Source organism: Thalia democratica, chromosome 1 (assembly GCF_965202585.1).
Source record: "Thalia democratica chromosome 1, ktThaDemo2.hap1.1, whole genome shotgun sequence".
NCBI lineage: Eukaryota > Metazoa > Chordata > Thaliacea > Salpida > Salpidae > Thalia > Thalia democratica.
In genome coordinates this window covers 53,927,588-53,954,511 of record NC_139165.1, presented here as the reverse complement: position 1 = coordinate 53,954,511, position 26,924 = coordinate 53,927,588, and the positions used below count along the sequence as shown (strand labels likewise).

At 24.3% G+C, this 26,924-nt stretch overlaps 1 protein-coding gene across 2 annotated transcripts in view; it reads left to right on the top strand.

Moving 5' to 3' along the window:
• LOC145845024 (transient receptor potential cation channel subfamily M member 3-like) overlaps positions 1-24,367 on the top strand; it is a 28,813-nt gene extending 4,446 nt beyond the window's left edge. The window contains exons 6-37 of one of the 2 annotated variants that reach the window (XM_082952552.1): positions 88-161; positions 741-871; positions 2,455-2,623; positions 2,924-3,089; positions 5,350-5,476; positions 6,115-6,184; positions 6,363-6,463; positions 6,623-6,757; positions 7,131-7,223; positions 8,240-8,386; positions 9,056-9,343; positions 9,523-9,620; positions 10,662-10,890; positions 11,381-11,529; positions 11,826-11,880; positions 12,593-12,820; positions 13,094-13,168; positions 14,572-14,786; positions 15,085-15,199; positions 15,520-15,625; positions 15,691-15,820; positions 15,996-16,171; positions 17,626-17,752; positions 18,743-18,866; positions 19,952-20,084; positions 20,263-20,445; positions 20,940-21,043; positions 21,924-22,054; positions 22,296-22,444; positions 22,574-22,791; positions 23,263-23,396; positions 23,533-24,367. In XM_082952552.1, coding sequence (XP_082808678.1) covers positions 88-161; positions 741-871; positions 2,455-2,623; positions 2,924-3,089; positions 5,350-5,476; positions 6,115-6,184; positions 6,363-6,463; positions 6,623-6,757; positions 7,131-7,223; positions 8,240-8,386; positions 9,056-9,343; positions 9,523-9,620; positions 10,662-10,890; positions 11,381-11,529; positions 11,826-11,880; positions 12,593-12,820; positions 13,094-13,168; positions 14,572-14,786; positions 15,085-15,199; positions 15,520-15,625; positions 15,691-15,820; positions 15,996-16,171; positions 17,626-17,752; positions 18,743-18,866; positions 19,952-20,084; positions 20,263-20,445; positions 20,940-21,043; positions 21,924-22,054; positions 22,296-22,444; positions 22,574-22,791; positions 23,263-23,396; positions 23,533-23,557 — 4,405 coding nt within the window. In that variant the 3' untranslated portion in view covers positions 23,558-24,367. Of the gene's footprint in view, positions 1-87; positions 162-740; positions 872-2,454; positions 2,624-2,923; positions 3,090-5,349; positions 5,477-6,114; positions 6,185-6,362; positions 6,464-6,622; positions 6,758-7,130; positions 7,224-8,239; positions 8,387-9,055; positions 9,344-9,522; positions 9,621-10,661; positions 10,891-11,380; positions 11,530-11,825; positions 11,881-12,592; positions 12,821-13,093; positions 13,169-14,571; positions 14,787-15,084; positions 15,200-15,519; positions 15,626-15,690; positions 15,821-15,995; positions 16,172-17,625; positions 17,753-18,742; positions 18,867-19,951; positions 20,085-20,262; positions 20,446-20,939; positions 21,044-21,923; positions 22,055-22,295; positions 22,445-22,573; positions 22,792-23,262; positions 23,397-23,529 lie in introns of both variants that reach the window. The other variant, XM_082952481.1, reaches the window with a different exon arrangement.
• The last annotated feature ends 2,557 nt before the right edge of the window (positions 24,368-26,924 follow it).

The window sequence follows — 26,924 nt, the reverse complement described above, 5'->3', positions numbered from 1 at the left end:
TAAGTTATATTTTATCATAAACAAATACTTATTAGCTGTATTTGAAAATGTATTTCGTTTTTTAATAACTATGAAACATATTTTTAGAGCATTTTGTGATGGTCTTATAAAAGCTGCTGAAACAACTGGAGCTTGGGTTATGAGTTATGGACTTGATAGAGGTTGTTAAAAACTTTTTTATATAGAGTTAAAAAAAAAATTCTATTGGTTTTAGTTTTTATATGCCAGTAAGCATTAAACTCTTTTTATATGTTAAGCATCTTTGAAAATCTTGTCTAAACAAATATAGAAGCATACTGTAGTTCTTGTACTAATAATTAAAAGTACTTTTTTGATACATACAATAATAATTCTTATAGTTTTTAGATTAGTAGTAATAATTATACTTACTTTTGATTAAAAAACTGTCTAAAAAAAACCATAATTATGAATAACCTTTAATAATTTTCTTAAATTTACCTTTAAAAAAAATTTGAAGTACTAAATAAGAATAGTTTTAATAATAGGTATAGTAGTTTGTCGATTTTACTAATAAAATAAATGTTTAGGTTAATTTTTTATACGTCACGATTGTAATTATCTACAACTGTAAATAATGTTAATATTGTAAAGTGTTTACCTTTTGTCTAAATTTTGTATATGTTTATTTTAGAAGATAACGTTATTACAAAGAAATATAGTTCAAATACAACTTAATATATTAGAAAGCGCTCATTATAAAAGTTCCTACTTTTATTTAGGAATCGGTAACATAGTAGGCAAAGCTCTTCGTGAACAAAAGCAGCGACAGCGGTCAAAGATCTGCAGCATAGGGATTGCTCCTTGGGGTATGGTCACTCACAGGGACAATCTCATTGACATTGACATGGAAGTTAGCTTATTTTGTTTTATACCTCAAAATTATATATTGATTTTTTGTTAGATTAAAGTAAATTTTTTATATTTAATTTTTATTATCAAGCTTTAACTGTTTGCTATTAAAGATAAAATTGAAGTGAATAAAAGGCATTAAAAAACTGTAATTACAAAAACTTTTGACAAAAAGTATATTTTTCTCACTAGAGTATTTAAGGATATAACTTTACAAATACTTTCAAAGAAAAAAATTAATTAAATAAACTATTTGTTTTCTTTAGCTTTTTATCTGTGAATCGATAAAATATGCATTATTTAAAAGTTTTATTATTTGATATAAGTATAAATTGTATGTTATTATACATATTGATAATTTATTTTAGTACTTGACTATGGTTTATTCTACTTCAAAGCTTTGTTTGAATCAGTAGTATAAAGAACTAAAAGTTTATGTAAGAAGATAGAAAATTAAAGTATGCTAATAGCAAATAAAAAAATTATAAGCTATTTTGGTATCAATAGGCTACTTATCTTTGATAAAATTAGTTATAGTTTTTCAATAGAATAATTATTATTTTATCAAAATGAAATAACCACTTAACCAATTAAAAATGAAAATGAAATATTTTATCAAAATTATTTAAGTATTTGTTGTTTCAACTGCACAACATTTTTTAAAATTATGATTATATACTTCAGCAACACATGTCTTTTGTTATCAATCAACATGGTTTACCTAGCAACTTTAATAGATTTTTATTTTAATGTTAGATAGTAAAAATTAAAGTTATATTACAGTGCAATTTCTTTTATTTTATGAGTGTAATGTGTATTTTTAAAAATAATAATATATATTTTAGCTGAATTCAAATTATAGCCATAAAGTAATAAAATTTACTGTCTACTATATTAATTTAATAAATTTAGTACATGTATGTAATGATTTTATTAATGTATGTTTTTATAACTTTTATTTTGAATTATTTATTTGAAATTTAAGTTTATGAGTTGTTTTGTTAGCTGCTGACAAAACAATCAACATTAATATGCATTACTTCCGCTCATAATGTTCTATTTCTTTGTCATTGTAGCTTAAAATGATTTGAATAATTTTGATATAATTAGAAATTGAATTTTCAAAAAAATATATATCAAATTTTAAAAAATTTGTGACTAAACAGCTAAAAATTATCCTTCCGTTTTGTTAAAAGGTACATAAATTTTGACATTGTTTATGTTGTTTGTAATTCTCCATCAAACTCAAGAGCACTTTAGTTTTGACTTTTGATTAGCAATAAATATTTACAAACTATATTTTATGAATGAAAAGTAAAGTGCTTAAAAAAGTTTTATTATTTGTGAAGTGTGAGTTTTTATCGTATAAATATCACGCATCCAAAATTATAATAAAAAGGTTCATAATTCTCTCAAGTTAATAACATACTATTTGGTAAAGAAGCGAAAGTTTTTAAATACTTTGTCGTACAAGTTAAAGACCTCTATTCAATAAGTGTAATATAAAAATATGACAAAAAAAAATATTATTAAAGAATTTTGAATACTTCATAAGTTTATACATATATTTTTTTTACAATTTAGGGTTTGAAAGCATATCAAACAATGTCAGGACCGACAAGCAAAGGTGCCGTACTCAACACTGCTTTCAACAATTTTTTGTTTGTTGACAATGGAACTGTTGGAAAGTGTGACACCGATATAATATTTAGGAGGCAGCTAGAAGAAAAACTTTCCATTATTAAAGATCCCGGTTTGTTTTACTTTACTACATCTCGTTTGAAAAATGTCTAGTTGAATAACATTTCTAAAACTTTACTTTATAAAGTAACATAGGTTTTAGTTTAATTAAATTAAACTAAAATATAATGAAAGTGAATTTAAAAATAAGTTATATAAATAAAATTACAATGAAATTTTGTTTTACATAAAATAAATTATTCAAGCAGTTGCTCGCTTAAACATTAAAAACTTGTAATTTTCACAACAGTGAATTTCAACAAAATGTATTAAAAAGAAAACGTAAAATTCTTAAACTGGAAAGTTAATTTAGGTTCGGTGTCGATGGTATGTGTGGTGCTGGAAGGTGGAAGGAACGTGTTGGAGGTGGTACAGAAATGTGTGCAACAAACTCCCCCAATACCCGTCATTGTGTGCGATGGAAGCGGCAGGGCAGCCGACTTGCTTGCATTTGCGCACATCCATGTAGACGACGATGGGTCAGTTTATAACTTAATGTTAAATAATAGGAACTATGTTTTCTAACACTCGTGTAGTTTTAATTTTGAAGAATTGTAAAAGTTTTTAATGCAATTGGTCTTTCAAATGACCGCTACTACCGGGCCATAAAGTTAAAAAGTCAGCAAACTGATGTATATTCATGATAAAAAGTTCATTGTATGCTATTTTTAGGTTTAGTATTTGCTTTTAAGTTTACTAAATGTACATTACACTAGTTGAGAGTTATTTTTTGATTAGAAGAGCTTCTAAAAAATAAATCTTATATCAAAGTCTATTATAACATAACATTTTATTGTGTTTATTAATTAAATGTAGAAATGTAAAAGTTCTTATAATTGTATTTTGATTTTAAGTAAAACAATTTAAAATATCTGTAATTTAGTTAAAAAACTTTGTTGAAAAAATAGAAAAAAGTTGTTGACTCTTCTAATGAAAAATTTTGAAATTTTTCAAATTAAAAACTAATAGTATATCCTGTGTAGCATGATTTAGCAGTCATACATTTGTTTTTAAAGAAACAATTACGAATTGTTTAAACTTGAATAACCATTTAAGTTCATAAATATGAGTAATAAGCAAAACAACTAACCAAAACATTAAGTTGAATTTATAATGAGTACAAAAACGCTAACAATGCACTTTAAATGAACTAAAATTATTTTTTTTGTTTAGCACATATGTTGTGATGTTAATATATTGAATTAAGGAGATTTTCAGATTTTTTAAAAATAACAAAAGTATTTTTCGATTAACTTCAATTTTATTTTTAACTACAACGCCATTTTATAGCTCATTTTCGGCAGCCGGTTTTTTACAAGCAATTTTTTATAAGTAATTACTTAGAAGTCGTTAAGAATTAGCTGTAGTGTTATATTATCTAATACACTAAAATACCAAGGAAGAAATTTTATTAACCCAAAAAGACTTTTGTATAAATTAACAGACTAAATTTATAGTTTTTTATACAACAAAATTTCTGTTTTGTTTTATGTAATGAAAAAAAAAAGGAAAATTAGTTAAATTAAATTTAAGTTTAAAAATAAAAATAATGTAATTGATTTTTAAAGAAAATAAGTTAAGAAATAATTAAAAATTTATTAACTTTTGTATTTTTCAACTTAAATAAAACGATGCTTAACTTAATCAGTAGTTTATGTTGTGTTGTTCTATAGTAGTTAAGAAATTTAATTCATATATGATTTGTCTGCTCAAAAATACTTTGCCTAGTAAATAATAGATATTCAAGCTAGTTTTTATTGATAAACTACAAAGAAATTATGTAAAGTTGTGAATAAATAGGACCAATTGTCTAAGTATTTGTTATCATTTTACATTATTTTCTTCGAATTATCTAATTAGTTTGAAGTTTAATAAGTTTTTATTAGCATGAATTCTAAGCACAAACAGCTGTTGAAAAATTTTCTTTAAGAATAAATATTCATTTGATCGATATTAGATTTTTAAACTTGTTTATTAAAAGTTACCGCATTTATTTCTAAAATGAGAAAAAGTGTTAATTTGATTAAAATGTCCTAAAATCAAATATTTTAAAAAACTTTTCATGTTAAACACTCATAACTTAAGTATTTAACGTTTTCTACAATTTTTAAAAGTTTATATATATTTATAGTTGATAGGTTAGATACAAAAACTTCTTTTTTTTAGAAAAACTGGAACGATAATAATTTTTATAGTTTTTTATACCTAAGCATCCTTATAACAAAAACTAAAAATACTCTAACCAATAAAATTGTTACTTATTTGTAAGCTATGAACATAAGTTTTTTTAAATGTATAATTTTAGCTCCATCAGATAAAACTGTTTTGGAACAAAGTAATTAAAAAAAGTTTTTCATTATTTCTTCTTAACAAAAGATTCTAAATATACCGCTTAAAATTATTTTCGTACACTTCTGCATTTTAATTGTGTTTTTAGTTTTATTAACTTTTGAGCTTCTTAGTTTTAATTTATTTATGAAACCTATATATTTTTCAATTAAATATTATCAGTTATTAACAACATAATAAAGTTCAATCTTTAACAGTTTAGTAGAAAACATTTAATGTTAAATATTTTTAGTTGTACTTTTAGAAGTATCATATAACTTTAAATTTAAACTATACAAAGATATTTTAATTCCTATAATTTGCGAAAAGTTTTCAAAAAAAAAAAGTAAAAAAGAAAAAATTCTAAAACAAATGATAACAATAAGATTAAATAGTTCTTATTTTCATCAGGTTATTTAGAGATAATTCTGTAAAAGATCAGTTTTTGTCGCTAGTGAAAGGATGTTTCAAATGCTCGGATGAAATGGCTAACTACTACCTTGTTACTATCACTAGCTGTGTGAAAAGGAAGGATTTGGTTAGTTATTACGGCAGTTTAAAAGATCCTATATTAAGTATAAATACTTTTCTTTACATACATCACAAAACTAAAGAGTATTTGGTGGCATTAGTATTCTATGTGTTTCAGCTATGTGTATTTTTATGACCGTTATGCGCACATAGCAATGTATTTTTGGTGTATACACATTTTTAACACTATAGATTTATCTGAAAACTAGATTCAATTTAAGTAAATAATGTATTTTTGAGTATAAATATTTTTTTATTTAAAACAAGATGGTGCACATCTTTAATCAGATAAATTAAAACACTCCTAAATAAAGATACTTAATTACCTAATTATACTATCGGTTATTATAAAAATGATGTATAAAACTGCACTTCTAAAGTTAGATAATGTTTATGAGATTTTTTTTTGTTTATGGTAGGTTTTCTTCATTTAATAAAAATAAATAACGATAAAATAAAAATAAAGCAACAGTTTTAAGTGTTTAGTTCATATTAATTATATTTAATTAAATTACTTTTTACGTTAAAATAAAAAATATTTGTTCTTTTTCTATGAAGAAGAGATCTTAATCTTAAATTTACAACTTAACCTAAAGTTTTATTCAATTACTTACATCTATTAAACTTAGTTTAATTCTTATATAGGTAACAGTTTTCAAGCTTGGTGATGAAAGGTATGATATGGATCGCACAATATTAACCATCTCTCTGAAAGGTTTGAAAATTTCTTTAACAATAATAACTGATAATTTTACATAAAAGCGTTTTGAATTACTGTCTTATTCTAACTTAGAGCTGTAGGAGTGCTTGGGCTAAGGTACTAACCTAGCTACTAAAGTTTTAACAAAAATAAACATATTTAAAATATTAACTTAATTACGTATACTTTGCAGCCAGATGTAAATCAGCTCCAGAAATGTTAAAATTGGCTCAGTCTTGGGATAGAGCGGATATTGCTGCAAGCCAAATTTTTGTTTATGGTCAAGATTGGACAGTAAGAGATTTATTTTGTCATCAACACTAGTAAAATAAAAATAAACTTTTAAATGACTGCTGACACATTTATGTTTTAAAATTTAAATTACTTAAAATACTAAATCTTTGTTAAAAACATAAAAGTTGGTATAAGTAGAAAATCACTCAGCAATTTTAGGTAAACTCATTGGAAAATTCTATGATGGATGCACTGGTAAACGATCAAGTTGCTTTTGTCAAACTTCTTATGGACAATGGAGTCAGTATGCACAAATTTCTCACTGTTGGCAGACTTGACGAACTTTACGGAAGGGTTATTATTTGTTATTTTGTTGTTTATTATAAAATAAAGTTTATAGCATTAATAAACTATTTATGATTATTTTTATAGAATTTATGTTTTTAATTTTTTTAATCATCTTAAACTGTTTTAGTTAATAAAAATTTAAATAGATATGTATAAAACCTAACTTTATGTTTTATTCTAAAAACATATACTTACATATGCACTTATTACTTTTTATCTCAAAATATTTAAGTTTATAAAGTGGATAACTTTTTAAAAATTTTGTTTTGATATATTACTGTCAATACTTAGTATATATTTTTTGATATTTTTACAATTTTTAAGTTTTAGTAAATTTATTTTAAATATATAGCTAATGGTAAGTATAATCTTACTGCAGTGTGAAGTACCGTTGAACATTCTGCATCTATTAAAAGATGTTAATGGTATAGGCACAAGTCAAGATAATCGAAGACTGATTGATTTCGGCCGAGTGAGTTTTTATATTAAACATACCTATTCGTGATATTCTTTGTACAACTATTCAACTAAAAAAAATCAAAAGTTAAATTTTAGGTAGCCTATAAATTTTTTAAAATACCTTTTCAAATTAAATAAAAAAATCGTACTAATGTGTTACAAAAAAAAATGCTACAGACTTTTACATGCTTTATAGTTGTCTAATAAAAAGAGACATGTTAGACGTTTTTATATTAGTACTACTGAAGTCAAATTTATTTTTATTTTTAGTATATATAGTTAGTCTCTATTAGTAGCATTTTCAAAATCTTTTAAGATTTACCATTTCTATATTGAAAAAATATTTACTAACTCCAACGGTATTATATTATCAAATTACTTAGCAATCTTGTATCAGACGTAAAAAACATTATTTGCTGTAAATAAAATTAAAGTCTAAAAGTTTTTTTTTTTCTAAATGGTGGTTTTTGTTCTTTTTTTATTATTGAATTTGTTTTATACGGTGTTATAATTTAAATAAAAAAGTATTAAAAAGTGTATTAAAAGCATAATAAAATTCTTTTTATGAAATGAGTTTATTTCGCAATCTTGAAACAAGTATTTTATTTAACTATTTAATTTAATATTAAAACAAATTATAGATAGTTATGAAGAGTGGTATTTGGTTTTTACTGTCAATTTAATTACTTTTTACTTATTATTTTTTTTTATTACAGTTTTCTTTAAAGTTTATTATTATTAAATTAAGTAAGTTTAAATTTTTATCTGACCATTTTTTACGAAGCTTTAGTTTATCTGTAGTAAGTTAAGCCTTTTATTTGATAGTTATTTTAATACTACAAGATTAAGGCTGAAATTAATAGAAATATTTTTGTTAATTATTTTAAAACCTTTTTAAAGTTTTTTCAATAACTAAGGTTATAAATCTTTGTTTTTATTGTTTTAATAATGTTTGAAATTATTTTGTTAAAATATTAAAATAGCTCATTAAAGATTTTAATCTTTAATATTATCTTTTGCAATCGAAAGGTTATAGAACAATTGATGGGAGGTTCGTATAAGTCTGAATTTACAAAGAAGTCTTTTAGAGCGGCATACTCAAAAGCAAAGGAAGTAAAAAACGCTTCAAATATAAAGCAAAAAAAGAATGGTAGACCTTTTATTCCAATAATCAAGGTGAGGTATTTCTAAAAACTAGCTTTTTGTTTTGGTTAGATAAAAATTTTTTGAATGCAAATTAGTTTTGTATTAATTATATAGTGATTTAAACTAAAAATTATATATGATATACCCAAAAATAAGTTTTTAAAACAAATATACAATTCATAGGCTGTTAAAAGTTACATTCCCAAAAAGAAGTAAGTTCACACTACTTACTACGTTCAGAAACACTGATTCAAACAATAAGTGTTTTCAGTAGTATTTTAGCATAATAAAACAATATGATAACTCTAAATAAATACCATATGAATATATTCTTTCAATATACATTTAGATTTAAACCCAAAAAGTGTTTATCTGTTTAAAAAGTTAATGATACTAAAGAATGCCACGTGTACTGTAATGATTAAAAAAAGTTAAACATCTATTCGCTTACTTTTAGCAATAGAGCTAAACAAAAATGCTTAAGCAATCAGACTAAACAAACTTTAAAGTTAAATTTGTATAAAAATTTATTAAATGTCTTTAAATAATGATTTGAAATCGTTTTCATTTTTTTCAGTAAAATTATTTGGATTTCATTATACACATCATACATTTGTAGTTTTTAAATTAAATTAGAATAAAAACATCTTAAAATAAAAGTAAATATACTTAAGTGAACAATTAATTGCATTCCAACAGACCAGTGGAACCTCTAAACAAAGTCGTGATGACCAAATATTTTGTGCAAATAGCTGGGAAAAAATTGCGGTTCGACCTGTACATAAAAAGCAGCATTTCGCAACTCCCCAGGCAAACTTCCCAATGAATGGAATTGTATCAGGGCTGCGGCAGTCGCACGAGATTGAAAGTTTTCTTTCGGACCGATTCAATTATCCGTTTCACAAACTGCTGGTTTGGGCTGTCCTTTTCCAAAGACAGTCCATGGCTCTCTTTATGTGGCAGCAAGGAGAAGAAGCTCTTGCAAAAGTTTTTACTTGATTTTTTTATAAAGTACTGTTATTTAGAAAAATAAAAAATTGGATTGTACCAATATTTTAAATGACCTAAAAGATTAACACTTTTTTAAGTAACGTTAACATAAGTGTTGTAACAGTTTTTTTCTCAGTTTACTTTTTGAAAATGTTAAACAAAAAGTAATAATACAGGCTCTGATTGCATATCAGATGTACATAGCATGTGCCGCTGAAGCTGAAAATGACGAGCTAGACCAAGTTGTAATAAAAAAGTTAAATACGTTTGCCCAGTAAGTTTTGTTGTTTACTATTAAGCAAATATAGGCTTATTTATTTTATTTATATCAAAATAGTTCTTAACATAAACGGTTATCTATGTACATTATATACATACACAAACTTATCGGTTCCTTGACAATTTTTATTGTTTCAACTATTTAAGAATCGTTAAAGCTGTATTTTGATAGCTAAAGTTCTTAAATATATGCTTATCAAAATCATAAATTACTCATAATTCTAATTGTTATTTTATTAAAACTTATATTTTCAAATTTATAAACTGAAAAAGAATTAAAACGTATAAAAACTGTATAAAATGTTTATAAGTATTTTTTTATAAACTATTTTTTTTGTCTTGAAGTTAGACACATAGAAATTAAACTAACAGTATTTTTTAATATTAAAAAAAAAATTCAATAATAGTTAATTTTTTCTTAAGCAAAATTTTTTTTTAATTTTTATGTTCTGATTATTTATCAATTAAGTTGAGAGTTTTTTTTTAAAGTCATCATTCAATGAGACTAGTAAATTATTTTTAAATTTAAAGTAATAGCTGTTCTGCTGCAATAAATCTAAATGACAAACTTTCAGTATTTTTGAAAATTTTAAATGAAGTTTTATTTTTAAAAGAATTTGTTATGTTTATAATTTTATAATATAATTTTTTCACATTATGTTAAGTATAATTACTTAAAAATAGTTAATCAGTTTCTATTAAATTCTAATATTTAAAAAACATTAACGGTACATAGTTCTAAAAAGGTCAAATACTAATTGTATACATATATATAATCTTACTGTAAAACTTTTTGTTGAGAAGTATAGAAACTGCATTGTCTTTAAAAACTTAAAACATCCTAAAAATTTTTGGCATTGTTTTAAACCATATTTTTAACAGTAGGATTTACATTTTTTAAATTTAAGAGTTAACGTATAGTTTACTAAAAAATGTTACTAGAAAAAACTTTAAGATTTTAAAGTTATAAAGTATAAAATGACTTTTGTAAATGCTAATCTTGTAACTAATATTCTACCATTTTGAATTTCTGTAGGGATTTTGAGGTGATTGCAGTTAAGCTTTTGGACATTTGTTTTCGAACTGATGAAAACAAAACAAAGAAGTTGCTCACATACGAGCTGGAAGAATGGTCAGGTCAAACTGTAATTAATCTGGCGGTCGGGGCAAAGCACAAAGACTTCATTGCTCATCCTTGCTGTCAATTTCTACTCAACGATATGTGGTATGGTCCTCTACAAATGAGGAGGTTTCAAACAATTAGGGTTAGTTGTTTTGTGTATGTTTTTTTCTCCTAGTGTCAAGTATAGTGAAATAAAATAAAGATTATTACTTTTTATTTGTTTTATGAATTTTCTAAATTTTGAAATGTTTTGGTTTTATATATACTTTTTATTGTTATGCTTTTTTCAATATAAAATTAAGTTTATAAAAATATTTATAAATGTTAAAGTTTTATTAAATACATTAAGAAAAAACTATTATTTTGTTTATTTTGCAATATTGGACTAAGACATCAAAGCCTGAGCCACTTAAATAGGACACACAAAAACAAATGTAAAAATTAAGTTAATTTATATTCAACAATTTAGAATTAAAAAAAGAAAGATAAAAATAAATAATGAACTAAATTGACAGTTTAAGAAAATAGTTTTTAAATTTAAATTTTTAAAACTTTAGTACAGTAAAAAATCCTAGTTTTTAAAATTACATTGAAATGTGCTCAATTTATTTTCTAATTTAAGTTGGTTTCAGGTACTTCTCGGAATAACGTTTACGCCGCTGTTGTTTCCAATTCCTTTCAGGATATCAAACGGTAAAATAATCACGCAGTTTCTAGACAGTCCAGCGCATGCAAGTGACACTGAATCATCTCATTCCTCGTCATCGGACTCATCTTCTTCGTACGTTTGTTTTATTTAAATTTTAAATTTTAGACAGTCTTGCATCCATTTAACTTAGTTTATGAATTATTTTTTGCTTAGAAATATCATTTAATTTTTTAAGCTAAGCTATGGAATAAATAAAACTTAGAAGTTTAGTTTAAAATGTTTACAAAAAAGTTATTATGTAATTCTGCTATGAAAGACTTAGATGTATTTCAACAAAATAAAGTTTAACTTAGATAGATAGTTTTTTGTTAACAAATTATTAATATATAGATTGAAAGATGTTTAGTTTAGAATTAAAATAAATACAGATCTTCTTCTGAATCTGAAACTGAAAAAACATCTTTCTTGCTTAGAGAATCAGGGGTTAGTTTGCTTAGACATTTTAGGTTTTTATTAAAGAATAATATTATAATAATAGTTTTTGATGAACATATTTTTTGAGGTTGCTATAATAATTTTTTTATAAATTACAAAATATTTATATTTAACAATATTTTTTTACGAGCTCCATAAAGTTTTTAATAAAACTAAATTATAAAGTGTTTTCATAATGTAAGTTTTCTTTATATGGGTGTAGTATTATTTTTGAATAAAAAGTCAATACCTATGTAGTGACCAGTTTAATGTAAAAGTTAAAAAAATTTTTGTTAGTTTTAATTAACTTTTAGTCCACATGTTCTGTTACGAAAACCTTTTATTTAGAAATTATTTTTCTGTGTTTTAACCCAGGGGTCGGTAAACTGCAATTTGTGGGCCATATGCTGCTCGCAATATGCTTTTCTGGTAAAAACATCTATTTAAAAATTAAATCTAAAAGGTTTTGTAGTAAAATTTTTTTTAACCTCTTTATTTGGTATGTTAAAATTAATAGTGCTTAAGCAGTTTTTGTAATGCTTATTTTATCAAACTTGTTATTTAAGTACTGTTTTTAAAACGATTACTAAAACTATTTTAATAACTTTCGTCCGCAAGCAACTTTTTTTATGATAATTTGCCTGCCACTTATAAAAGGCTGTTAACATTGTTTTAAACGAGTTATAAAAAAGACTAGACTCAGTAACTTTTAATTCATTAGCAAGCAACTATTCGAAGAGCTCGAAAATTTTCTAAACGGAGAAAAAAGAATTTAAGCATGCAACAAGCTCCAGATACCCATACCTTGGAAAACTCTGTAACAACGAAGAGAGAATTGAACAAAAAAATTAAATTGGTCTCAGTTTTTTACAAAACACCTTGTGTCAAGTTTTACTTATCATGCTTGACATACATTTTAATCTTGTGTTGTTACACAGCACTAGTTATGGTAAGATTAAGTTTGTTGCAAAACAATATAATAGTAATTATTAACAGTTTTAATATAATTCAATTTATCCTTATATTCCATCTTTAAAGATGAATAAAAACTTAACATAAGTACTCTTAGATTTTAAACAGATAAATGTATATATACAAATCGTAAAGTTTAATTTTTTTTTTAATGAAATTTAAGAGCGAAGTAAAACAGTATATATAATTTTTACGACATTATCTTATCATTGTACTTCTAATTATTTTTACAAGTAAATTATTTTAACAGCAAGGTCGAAAATGGTACTCTGATTATTTGTCACTTATTATTGCAGGATATTGTTTGCACCTAATATTTGATCTTGTAAGTTGGATTTTCTTTTTTTAAGATTTGTATTATTACTTTAAAGTTTGTACTAACTATTGTACTACACTAAATTACATATCATAAAGTTATTTTTTTGCTGAATGTGATAGTTTATTGTACTTGATTACTAATTTGTAGTTTACTGCTATAGACAAACACAAAAAACTATCTTATATAAGAATAAGATTAAGATTTCGATGGGTTTGTAATAAAAGATTCAAGCTAAACAGGCGAAATAGACTGAAATTTAATAAAAATTACTAAAGTTTTCAAGCATTCTTCATTTAAAAATTTCAATTCCTTCTTATCTAAATTCAAAATATTTGCATTATAAATACTTCTCATATTGAAAAAAAAAATTATCTAAATTTGTTATTGAATTTTGGTAAGAAATTTCATACCTAAACATTGTGTATTATTTAAGGAAAGTTTCCTGAAATTTTTGAAGTCAAAAGTCTAAAATCAAAAATGTAGATCTTTATAAATGTTTCATTTTTTAATTATAGACAATGAAAATTTTAAAAATAAGCTTATAATTTTTTACAAAACTACTGTTTGATAAAATTATTATCTTTTCAAAGTAATTTATAGATCAAAACTTTGATTTTTTTAAACGAATGGTTTAATATCATTATTTATAAACATTACTTTTTAGACCAGGGGTCGGTAGCTTTTGGTAAGGAACGGGCCAAATTTATAAAAAAGTCCTTTTCATATAAAGAATATAGAGCTCTTTGAAGGCCATAGTACTTAAGAAAACAATAAATATTAGCAAATGTGTAATGAAAAAACATAAAATAAGCAGCAGTTTTCCCATGAGCAAAAAATAAGTATTTTTATAAACTTGTGTTATATTAACTTGCATTAGTTGTAAACCATGTCACGGACCACATTTGGCGTTTTTAGACAATTTGGACTTTACTTTTAGTCTAAACTTTTGTCATAACTACTGCTACTATTTTTTATATCTATAACTAAAGTTGTTAAACAATGGTATTAAAATGAAGCAATAAGAAAAAAACATGAAAAATTTATTGGGCTAGTTAAAGTTAAACAAAATATAAAAACCAATATTTTACTTTTTTATTTTATAAATAAATAAGTTATAGTTTGTTTAACTGTATTTTTCACACAAAACTCTGTGTACTCAATTTAGTTATATTTTTTCATGTATATAAATGTTAACTGATTAAGAATTAATATATTAGAAAATTACATCTGCGTGGAACACTTGATTTAATTTTGAACACCGATATTACAACGCTTTAATCTTATTTGTAACTTGTATCTTTACAATAACGTAAAGTTATTGAAGACAGCCTTCTAAATTATATTATTACTGTTTATTATTTTTAACATTACTACCATTCCATAAAATTACTAGTACTATAAACTTTCAGATACACGAAGTCAGTATGTCTCAAGCTTCTAGTTTTAGAAAAAGATTGAAAATAACTCTACTAAAAGTCTCAAAAATACTTGAACTCATCATGGTAACTGGATTTTTAACGGGATTTATTATAGATTATTGCGGGGACAACTTAGAATACCTATCAACTGTATTTTACACGTATACTTATTTGGCTTGGATTTTATACATACTAAACTATCTTCAGTTAGTCTGTTGTATATTATTATAAGCTTTATGCCATTTTTTAACTACCTTCGCCTGATCCTGATTTGTACATATAGAAACATCTTGCTATTTTTAGATTATATTTTAATTGCTTAAATTTTGAATACTTTAAGTTTTTAAAGCTTACGTAAATTAAAGTAAAATAAATAATGAATAAAAAGTTAAAGTTGTTATAGTAAGTCTAAACTACAATATTTTTAAACCTACTGAAAGTTGACAACAATTTAATTATTACCATAAAACTTTAATATCAAATTAAATAAAGTTATACAAACAGTAAAATAAAACGATTTGGTTCAACTATAACATTGATGGAACAAATGATCCCAGACTTATTTCCTGTGATTGCAATAATGACTGTTTTGATATGGGCATTTGGATCGGGTCGAAAGGTTAGATTAAAACTTATTAAACTGTTAACTCTTTATTTTAAGTGAAGTAGTTAGTTATTGTTTTTTTTAAGTTTTATAAGTTTTTTTTTTACAATTTTGAGAAGCAGCTTGTTCTAAAAATTGGTATCAGACAAGCATTAAGTTAAAACAAAAAATTACAAACTAGTTTTTAATTTTTGTATATGCTTTTAATGAATTAAACTTCTTTGTTATTGTTTCTTATATACTAAACTTTTTTTTGTGCAATCTTACTAGCATTTTCACTAAACAAGTAATTAATCTAAAGAAAGCAATTAAGAAAGTTATTACTGTAATTATAGGCAGTTCTAAATCCTGACCCAAACTTTACCATCAGTACTTTGAGAGACATTGTACTACAACCTTATTTCATGTTGTATGGAGAAGTTTATGCTGATTTAATAGACCGTGAGTTTTAAAGCAAATACGTTGTTGTTAAGTTTTTTATCTCTATATCTTAATATTTTATCTAGCAACCGACCAAAACTATACTGGACCCACTCCTTTACGTGGTTCATTTCCTTGGATCGTCACAATTTTACAAGTTATTTTCCTGGTAAAATCCTGCTTCATTGCGCTTAACTTGCTTATTTCGAAATTTAAGTAAGTTTGTTTTTAAAGAGTGTTTCTGAACATACGTAATATTTATATTACGAATACTTATTATGGCGAACTTTGTTTATACTTTAGTATCATTATAAAATGTCTTTACAATAAGTATACCGACTTTGATTTAGCAATGAAACTTTAGACATGTTTGCACCAATTGATTTTACAGCACAACGTACCAGTATAGAATGCCGTTCTCAGACAAAGTTTGGATGTTTGGTAGATATCGCAGCATATGGCAGCTTGCCAGAAGGCCTACTTTCCCGTACCCTCTCAGCTTATTTGTTTATCTGTACTACATGGTTTTATTCATTAGTGGAAAACGCAAAATTAACTTTGGGCTTAGTAAGTATGAGTTTTTTTGTAGATATTTAGCACTAAATATTTTTAAAATCAATCAAACTGTTATTTAAGTTTTTCTATAACTAAGAGCTAAACATTTATATTCATAGGTAATACTTTTTTAGTTATTTAGTTGTTTTAAATATTAAGAGTATCCATCTGAATGGTTAGTATTTATTACTTTTGACAACAAAAAATTTAATCGGTTTACTTCAATTCAACATATTTTATATTTATAATTTTTAGTATTTATTAACTGAAGTCAAGTATTAGCACAAAAGTATTATTTTTATAAAAAATTGTTTTTAAAACTGTTATAAATGAAAATGTGTTTAATAAAAAAAATTTTAATATCTTTATTAGTATATAATATTTTAATTTTCGACTTAACTGCAATTTAAAAAAAATCTAAAGAAGTTGTAAATAATTTTAATTTCTAATTAAAAAAGAATATCGCTATAAATCTGCTGAGTCAATTTATAAGTAGGTAAGGTAAATTTTAAACGTTGAGATATTTTAGTTTTTATTTTGCAGAGTTTTGACGGTTTAACATTGCTAAGAATAAAAACAGCAATTTTATTTTCTTAAAGTTTCTTTTATAATATAATAATAATTTATTTTAAATTTATTTAAAGCTTAGCTTGAATTGCTATATAATTTTATTCAAAAAAATTAGAGTATGGATATACTGCTGTTTACTTTTAGTTAACACAATTAAAAGTGAAATTCGACATTGTAAGCTTTGTTTACATTAGTTGAATTATTCCCTCACCAGCTTTCGGTAGAGGTTAGATAGGTCTCGTATATACGACGAGTTATAATAGTATACTGAAACAAACAGAAAGTATACTGTATATTATTACTATATACCCGTGGGTTGCATCCTGTTTGTTAAACATAAAAATCCTGCTTGCATCGTATTTAAGCTATTTAACAACTGAAATTTTAAGAGTTTAATTTAACCATCATGTTCTCAATAGAATTGATTGAGTAATGTTTTTTCTGCATTTTATATTGGTTTTTGTTTTAGTAATCGAGTTTAAAATTAGAGCGGCAAGAAAACTTTTTATCTGATAAAACTGGTCCGTTACTTATAAACAGCTTGGCTACACAATTCTTTAGTTACGAATTTCAAATAATATAGTCATAAGTTATCATAAACAAATTTAGAGCTGAACACTTAGCACGAAAATTTCTAAAATTAGACGCTTATGACCATTGCTGAATACATTTTTTTTGATTATTATTCTTTAAATCACTGTTTACTTTTTGGCTCTTATCTTCTAAAGTTAATGTATAATCAAATTTTATTTTCCGAAAGTTATCAAACATTTTTTTATAGTTGTGTATTTTTAATTTAATGTTATTTATAATCTAGAAAACCAAATTTTTAAATTAGTAGTAACTTGAAAAAAATAAAAACTTAATTGAAATACTAAGTTTAATTTTTACTCTAGAACTAAGTTTGGAGGAAAATGCTGTGGAAAATCTTCATGATTTTGAAGAAGAAGCTGTCGATGATATGTTCAGAAACAAAAAAGAAATTCCAAAGTGTCTACAAAACAAACCAGAAGCTGAACAAAGGTTACTTAAAGTTTCAAATTTTATTATTTATAGAAATGTAAAAAAACTTCTTAAAATTTATATAAACTTTGTCAAAAGATTTTGATGACTTTTTTTTTGAAGTTTTTCGAGTTTATAAATTACACAGGAAGCAAAATGTTTAAGTTTTTTAATTTCTTATTTAGTATTACCTTAAAAAATCGTTAGAAAATTAAAGTAATGTATTAACACTTTACAAAATCCAAATTCAAAAGAGAAGGATTATAACTTTTTGTTTTTTTTTTGAAGTAAAAATGTTGACCAGTTTGATTTATTTTTAATTTTCAGTAAAGTTTCTAGAAAACAACTTTTTACTTTCGTGAGTTTTGTATATATTGTAAAAAATAAATTTATCTAAATAACAAATATATACAATTTAGTTATGTTTGTATTAGTACATTGTACTTACAGTTTATGCTTGCATGTTTTTACATCATTACCAAGAACTTACAAGTATGTTATTTCTTATAACTTTTAGATAGTTTAAAAAATAGAACTTTTTAACAGTATAATTATTTTAAATCAATAAAGTGAATTATAAAAGCTGTGTTAACCAAAGCTAGAAGAAATTTTGTATGGCATTTATTTTTCTTTAATGTGGCATGCTAATTAAATATAAATAATGAAATTAATAAACAGATTTTACAACTATTATTTACTTAATTTTAGATTTTTTAGCTGCAACAAAATTGTTTAGTAAAGTATCTTTTAGAAATCTTTAAAAAAAATTACTTATAGGAAACCACACTAGTATAAAAGTGTCTATGAAAAGTAATTTAAGTTTTAATTTTTAGATTTAAAAATTTTAACAAATTATTAGTAAAACAATTTTGTAGTATGACAAACTTTTGTTAGTAATTTACAAATTTTTGTTTAGATTTAGCATTAAATAAGAGACGCGCTTAAATCGTTTTCATTTTAATAAAAAAAATTAAAAATATGATCATTATTAGTTTGGTTTTAATTCGACAGCTTGGATAGTCTGAAGGAAAAAATGGAAGAATTGCAAGAAAGAAACATGGTGATGGAAAAAACGTTGACAAATATTCAGGATAACACTCAACAAATCGTTCAAATGCAGCAATTACATATGCAGGTTGTTAATATAGCAGAATTTTTTTTTAGTGTTTTTAGATACGAATAATTAATTTATTAAAGCCATTTATAGGGCGGTCATTTAACCTGGAATCGTGGTAAGAATAAATAACCTTAAATCTGATACTTTAAAAAGCCACGACTCTTAAACAGTTTAACGTAGGGATCGGCAAACTGCGGCCCTCAAAGCAAAAATCTGCGGCCCGCGAGATACTTTTTAACTAAAAGCATACTTTTTTAAAACATATAAAAAGAAAAAAAATTGCAATAAAAACTTACAATTAGGCTCTTAATTTGTTACTTACTCTTGACTAGTGCTATTTTAATACTTATTTTGTAATATTTTGGTTTAGAATTGTATTTTTATATTAAATCCTATGATTATTTTTGAATATTTGCGGCCCTCGAAAACTTTTTTGTAAATAGTGCGGCACGCGAGCAAATTTTTTTTGTTGGAAAAATTGGCCCGCGAGTTACAAAAGGCTGCCGATCCCTGGTTTTTCAATTGAAAAAATAATTTTTAGATTAGACAAGAATAACTCAAAGAACAGAAAAATATGTACTGCTTAGAATTTTAATCATTTACAATATAACGTTTAGCATTACAATAACTTTTCATTGACTCAAGTACATTTTTTAACTTTAAATTTTATTCTCTACTATGAAAAATATTAAAAATTGTTTTTTAAAAATTTGGAAGAAGTTTCAAAAAATCAGTGGCCACCCTAGAAATATCCTAGAAATATTAATATACGTCAATAGTTGTTTTTTTAACGTTTTAATTTTCACAAAAAAAAATTTAAACTATTTTATAAAAAATTTTTGGTTTTGAAACTATAAAAAATATTAAAAATTAAAGGTAACAAAATTGTTATAGACAAGTTTAGAGACCAACAATAAAGTTAAAATGAAAGCGGAGCAACTAAATTTTCTTTAAGTATTTTGCTTCTATGGTACTCAGTAAATTACAGTGTAGTAAAAAGTTTTTTATGTTTATAGCAACCATGAGTTATTCTTTAATAATTTTAATTAAGATATAGTAAAATTATTTCCTGGTATCACCCATAACATAAGTTTTAATTTCAGACAATGCAGATGTACTTACAGATTCAGCGTTCTAATCAAATGCTGTTCAGTACTAAACCAAGTAAAAAAGTTGGTACTGAAAACAATATTATGCAGGGTTATGGTAGTGATGATGACAACTTTCCTTTTAAAAGTAAGTTCATGATTATTTGATAAATCTAATTTGTTTAGTGCTTATAGTTTTGAACTTTCTTATTGTTGAAAAAAATAGAGTTTAAGAAAGATTAATACTAAAATGATAAAGTTTGTTTTACTTAAAACAAAGTTTTCAAACATAAACATAAAGTAATAAATAAAATTTTCGAATAAAGTGAATGGCATTCAAGAAACTCTTTTGAGAAGACGCCGAAGACAGAGGCAAGACTCGGAGATGAGCAATGTGTCTCATTGGAAAGTGTCTGATGGATTCATCAGTGGCAACAATCCTAGTTTTAAACCGGCAGCTCACATGGAGCAATCGCTTACTTTGGACAAAATAAAATCTGTTTCTGATGGTTTGATTAGTTTTATATCGATACTTTTGTATTAATTTGTATTGATTTTATCTAACTCATTATATACTCAAAATTACGAGTATGTTATGCTACAATTATTTTTCTTGAAACGTTTTACAAAACTCCTTTGACAATTTTGAATGTCTTATAAAAGTTGTACAGCATCTAGACAAATTTACATCCGAATTTTAAGTAATTTTTTGAAGATTTCTGTTTATAAATTCTTTTATAATAGTATTTTTGATAATAAAACTTCTATGTTTTATTTACAAATAAAAATTAAGTCATTATTATTGACTTGGTAACCTTATCAAAAAAAAAAAAAATGAAATTTTATGTAAATATTTATTAATATTCTCCAAAAATTAAAAACCAAGTGTAAGAATTTTGATAAATTAAGTTTCTTTATAAACTGTTTAAGGAATTTTTGTTCTGAATTAGTTTCTTTAAAAAAGACAAATTTCAAATAATATAAGTAAACAAAAAAAAAACAGAAGTGGTAGATGATTTAAGCACAGAAGATATAAATGATACAATGAATCGGCTTATGATAAATGATAATTCAATCAAATCTATGTCAAGAGCTGTTTCTTGTATAGTGAGTTTTTATTTCATATATGTATATAATGATTTTAACTTTAAAAAGGTTGCAATGTTTATTTTAGTTTTTACTTAATATAAAGTAAATTCCATTCGGATAAAAATAGAAATTTTCTAAAGTTGTTAGCTCTAAAAGTCAAAAAAATATAATAGGAAAATCAATAATACAGTCTAGTTTTTATATTTCACGTAACCAACTTTTATAATGCCATATTAAAACTTAGTTTATAAATAAAAAAACTTATTACTTAATTCTCAGCGAATAATGCATTAAGTCTGACGAGAATTAAATAAGAAAAGTTAAATAGTAATAGTGTGATTTGAAACGACAGCTTGTCTAATGAAAATTGATTTTACTTACACAAAGTGCATCCATGAAATTCTTTACTTATATTTACTATTTAAAAATCATTAGCATAATTTAATAAAGTTTTCATGGATTTTTTATTGTTCTAAATTAGTATTGGTGTTTCGAAAAGAGTGAGTTCTGGTTATTTGAAAATCTAAAATATTATATTAATACTTTATTTTTATATCAATTACATTGACACTATAACTATATCGGAATTTTTTTAGATCTATAGTTAGTATTTTTTGTCATATTAATACTTTCATACTATTTTCTTACATAAAAAAAGCTTAACGTTTTAAATAAATTTGTTATTTACCTAACCAAATACAGTTGTTCAATTTATACAGAGATATTACAGTAAAAAAGCAAAGTACTTGTTAAAAATAGAAACTTTATAATGTTTAATTTTTAAATTAGACTATTCTTGTCTACTTTTTTTATTAAGGTAAATTTTCAATCGTATGTTAAAATAATTTAGGTACGTTTAATATTACACACATTTAAGTTTATATATTTTTTTACTAAGGAACTCGGAAGACAAAATGAATTATATGAAAATTCAGAAGCAACAACACCGACCGCATCTCTTCCGTCGCTATCTAGTGATTTCGATAGCAGAAAAAATCTTACTGCAAATGAAACACTAAGAAAATGCCAGTTTGTTATTTATCTTTTTGATTGAAACTTTTAATACATTTAGTTTTGCTTTCTTAATTCTGATCTTTATTGTAGATTTTTTTGTTAACTGATGATATAAACGTGTAGGTCTTTATTATAAAGATAAAAATTGACTTAAAATTTTTTTAGCTTTATTATAGCTAAGGATTTTTTTTTGAGACAAACCTAGTGTGTAACCATTTTTTTACTACTTTAAATAGCAAAAATTTATTTGTTATAGATCAATGACTGGTATTAACATTGAGAGCTTGAAGAACAATACGTCCGGTGACGATCAATTAAATTCACACAGTTCTCCTAATTTGAACAAAGTTGAAGAAAATGTTAAAAGACAAAACGAAAATAATAATTTCAAGGATAATCTAAATAGTAAGAAAAGCCCTACTAGTTTGCAATTTAACTTTTAAAATACAGCTGTTTTTAGTCAATTTTAAAGATTAGGTTATTAATTAAGTTTTATAGCGATAAGTTAGTTAAGTTTTTAAACTTTTGATACAGACCAATATCAAACACTGCCTGAAGCTCTTAGCGAAGACGTGTTTCCAGTTGCAATTTATTCAGGAATTCCATTTACTTCCATACCTTCAAGAATTATTCACAGATCTAATTCAAACTACACGTCAATTACGGACCACATCGAAGTGAATAGCGCAAACCAGTCTTACTACAGTGATACGTCAAACAACGCCTATCTTCACAACAAGCTGCCATTAACTGTTAGTATAATAACCAAAAGAGACATTTCTTTATGTTATCTTCTCTTGTATTGCTTTAAAAGTATTTAAAAATTCCAGTACATACAACAATTGAAAGATTTTAAATATTTTTGCAATAGAAAATTTAGTTAACCTAAGTTTCCATGAATTTCAAAAAAGGTAAATTAGTGAAATATTAAAATCATTTTACTGTTGAAGAACTTTTCATCATTTTCTTACGACAAGCTTTAATAAATATTACATGATTTTTTTATGATTAACTACGGAGTTAGAGTATGTTTAATATATTAATTAAATTTTGACAGGTTAAAAATGTATAAATATTGTTTTGTTAGAAATACTAAACTTCTCTTAATCTACAAAAATAAATATTTAGTTTATAACTTTGTAATTATCATATTTTAAGTTTTAGTGGAATTGTGAAAACTAATAAAAGAGTGTATATACGTAAACTTAAACATCTGGTAACAGAATACAGGAAGGTTTAAAAGCGCTAGAAAGCCACAAAATTTGTATTCATCAAGTGCAGCTTGCCCCCAACAAAACAATGATTTCAAAACATCAGTGAACCAACATGCTACTGAAAAGAAGTACAAGTTCAAAAAGTAAGTTGTTAAAAAGTTATTTCAAATCGGATAATTTCTACTTTATTGGTGAGTTGTAAAGTATCTATTATCAGTTTCTGGAAATAAAAACTTAAATAAAACTTGATAAAATTTAATCAAACAATTTTTGCAGCAGGAAGAAAAATTACAAAAAAAATTGAATATAACGATGAAGTTGGAAGAATATGTAAGATTAATTCGTTATACACATTTTTCTTGCAAGCGGGTTTGAAAGAAAATAGCATTGTTTAAACACAACTAATCGTGAAATAGATTTTAACTTGATTATTTTATAAGTTTTTTTTTATTATTTATTACTATGCTTTCTCATAGGTATTTTTTTATAGCTTATATAAGCTGCTACTTTTTTTAATTAGACCTATCTATAAAACCCATTATTTATATACCGAAAAAATTGCACACTTTAATAAAAAGCCTTTTGCACTACCATATTTAGTATTTATTTTAATTATTTCGATATGTTTAGATTGGTCATACTAAATTATTTATCTATTTATTTTTTTAATGTTGGTTGCATTTGTATATGATCATTTTATGATAATATTTTTTTACTTATCGTTAAGACCGCACATAAATGAATTTCCCTTCGATATGAATATAAATACTTGATCGAAAATTGTTTATTTTTTTTTATATTACCGAACAGTAATTTTTTAAAGTTGTACTTCTTATCAGTTGTAATAAATTTTTCAATAGTTAGGAGGAAAAAACAGTCAGATAAAAACGACAGGCTTTGATTTGTTAAAAATCGTGGTTCTAATTGTTTTTCAACTTAAAAATTTCATAAAGTAACTTATGTGATTAATTATGAGCTTAACGTGAATTTTAGTTTTAAAGTAAAATTATTATAAGCTACACAATATGGTATAAGCTTAATTATTATAAAAATTAGAAAATAAAGCTTTTATCAATAACAATTTTATATACTTTATGTTTTTATTAAATGAAACAATGCTTTTTTTATTGACTTTTATGATAGTTTTTAAAGTTTATTACATATGTTTATTTTAAGTTTATTTATTACCTAGAAATTTTACTGACATTTTAAATGTGATTTATATTTCATGTAAAGTCTGCTACTTTTTATTAAATTATATCATATAAAATTTGTTTTTTTTTTGTATATGTAGCTTTAAGTTATCTCAATGGAGTATAATTTTACTGTTTTTTTCTTGTTGACCACTTAATTTTAATTTTTTAAACGTCCAGCTAAAAAAATTTCGGATTGTTATTATGACCCTCACACAATTCAAGGTACACCTAGTTCAGAGCAAATTTTTTAATAATTAAGTTTTTATCAACTATTTTTACATTCAAATAACTTATTATTACAGTTATCTTTCGCTGAAGTACACATTCTCAACACAACAGCTACTCAATAATAAATACTACAAAAGTTAGTAGCTAAGCTAACATTTCTAGCTTTAATAAAAAAGAAACTTGACAGAAAGTTTTTATTTTGGTAAAACCACAGTGGTTATATTTATGATACTGGTTATGTTTTATTTACGTGGTTTCCAAGTAATTACGAGTAAACTGACTAATTTACTTACGATCTAAAGTAACTTATTACTAAGTTATGTTTCTAAGTTATAAACTAAACACACTTAAATCAATGTAAAGTATTTTTTTTTAATATATCAATAACAACAAGCTGAAAGAAAACTGTTTAAATCATTACACAAACGTCGTATATAACAAATATTAGCAACCGTAAATTTATATAAAATACTAACGATGTATACGTTTTAAAGCTCGTGATTTTATATTCTTGATTCTCGAAACCAAAAGTTGAGCTTAACTTGTTGAATCGTCTTGCAGTACATATAACAACTAACGCGTATTTGAAAGACAAACACCGATATATACGCATTGGAACGAAATTAGCTCTTCGAATAAACGATGCTGTTTTGGGAAATTGAGAAAATTGTTTTAAGAAAAATTATCAAATGTTTTTATTCTTACTGAAAATTCCGTATTTATTCAAACGCTTTAAAAATATAATTTAAATGTTGGTTTCATTACATTGGTTCAAAAATGTGTACTGAATAAGATGTGCGTACTAAAATGCGTACCTGTCAAAATATGGGTACTCAAAAAACGTACTTATAAATATGCGTACTCGTACTGCATACTTAACTAGAAGTGCAAGTTTAAAACGCATACCTAAGAGAAAGGTAAAAGTCAGGCTGAATTTTTAAAATTTTGCGTGGCAACCCTAAGTCTTGCTCTTAGTTATTAAAAAACGCATAAATATATGGAATTTTAAAAACTGTGAATAATATATGTTTTGAAAAATGTCTTGTACAGAGAAGATTATTTAATTTCAACACTATTTTAGATTTAGCTGTATTTTTACTTAGCATAACATTTTAAATCTTATTAATAGTTATTTAAACAAAGTAGGAAAATACAAAACTAATTAAGTATTTGTTTTTTTTTTGTTAAAAATTTTTTTGTCTTAAATTTTAAAGTTATTAACTTATCTAATAGAGTATTTTAGTTATAAATGTGTTTATTATATAACCTTTAAAAGGATATAAAGTTTTCCATTAGCAATGATTTGAAAATATCTTTCATTTTTGCTTTAACGTTTGTAAAAAAGTTATGAAAATTAGTTTAATTTTATTTTTAATTGTAAGATACAACGTATGAGGGTTTTTAATCTTAAGAAAATCCAATAAAAAAAACGTTTAAAATATTTAAAGAAATTACTAGCATTTAAAACAAACAAACTAAAAAATCAATAATCGTAACATCTTTCAATTATAAAGTTTTAAACTGCATTACAAGTTTTTGAAATTTAACTTAGACTGTTAGATATCATTGAACAACTTACCTGTTTGTATAATTAAAATAACAACTGAATTTGTTTGCAAACAATCTTTTTACTGACGAATATGACTCTGTAGAGCTGTCTAGTATTTTATGATCAGCGAAACTTAGTCAGTAAAAAAATCACTTGCGTACTAGAAAAAAAAATATTTTAAATTATATTAACAGTAAGTTGTTTTATAATATTTAATAATGTAAACTAAATATGTAAACAAACTATCACAGTTTAAAAGGTTTTATACAAAAACAGTTTAAATTAAGATTTTTCTTTGCTTAGTGCTAGTTATTACTTTTAATTATTTCAAACATGTTATTTTTTAATGTGCTCTTTTGTTTTTTTATGTGCTCTTTTGAAGACTAGATAAATTATTGAAAAGTTATTATACTATCTAGAAGCTACTCATTTTTATTTACAACACTTTACAACAAATAGTATAAATCAAAAGTAAAAACTATGACTTGTGTGAAAATTAGTCATCTGTATAAAAGTTACAACTCGATAGAAAGTTACACGGTAGCAAAAATGAGGGAACGTGTCAAAATTGCACGAGGTACTAAATTGCACGAGGGCAGAAAATTGCACGAAGATACTTTTGCACGAGGGAACTAAATTGCACGAAGACAATTTACACCAAGGGTCAATATTGCACAAGTTTTAATTTTGCACGAGAG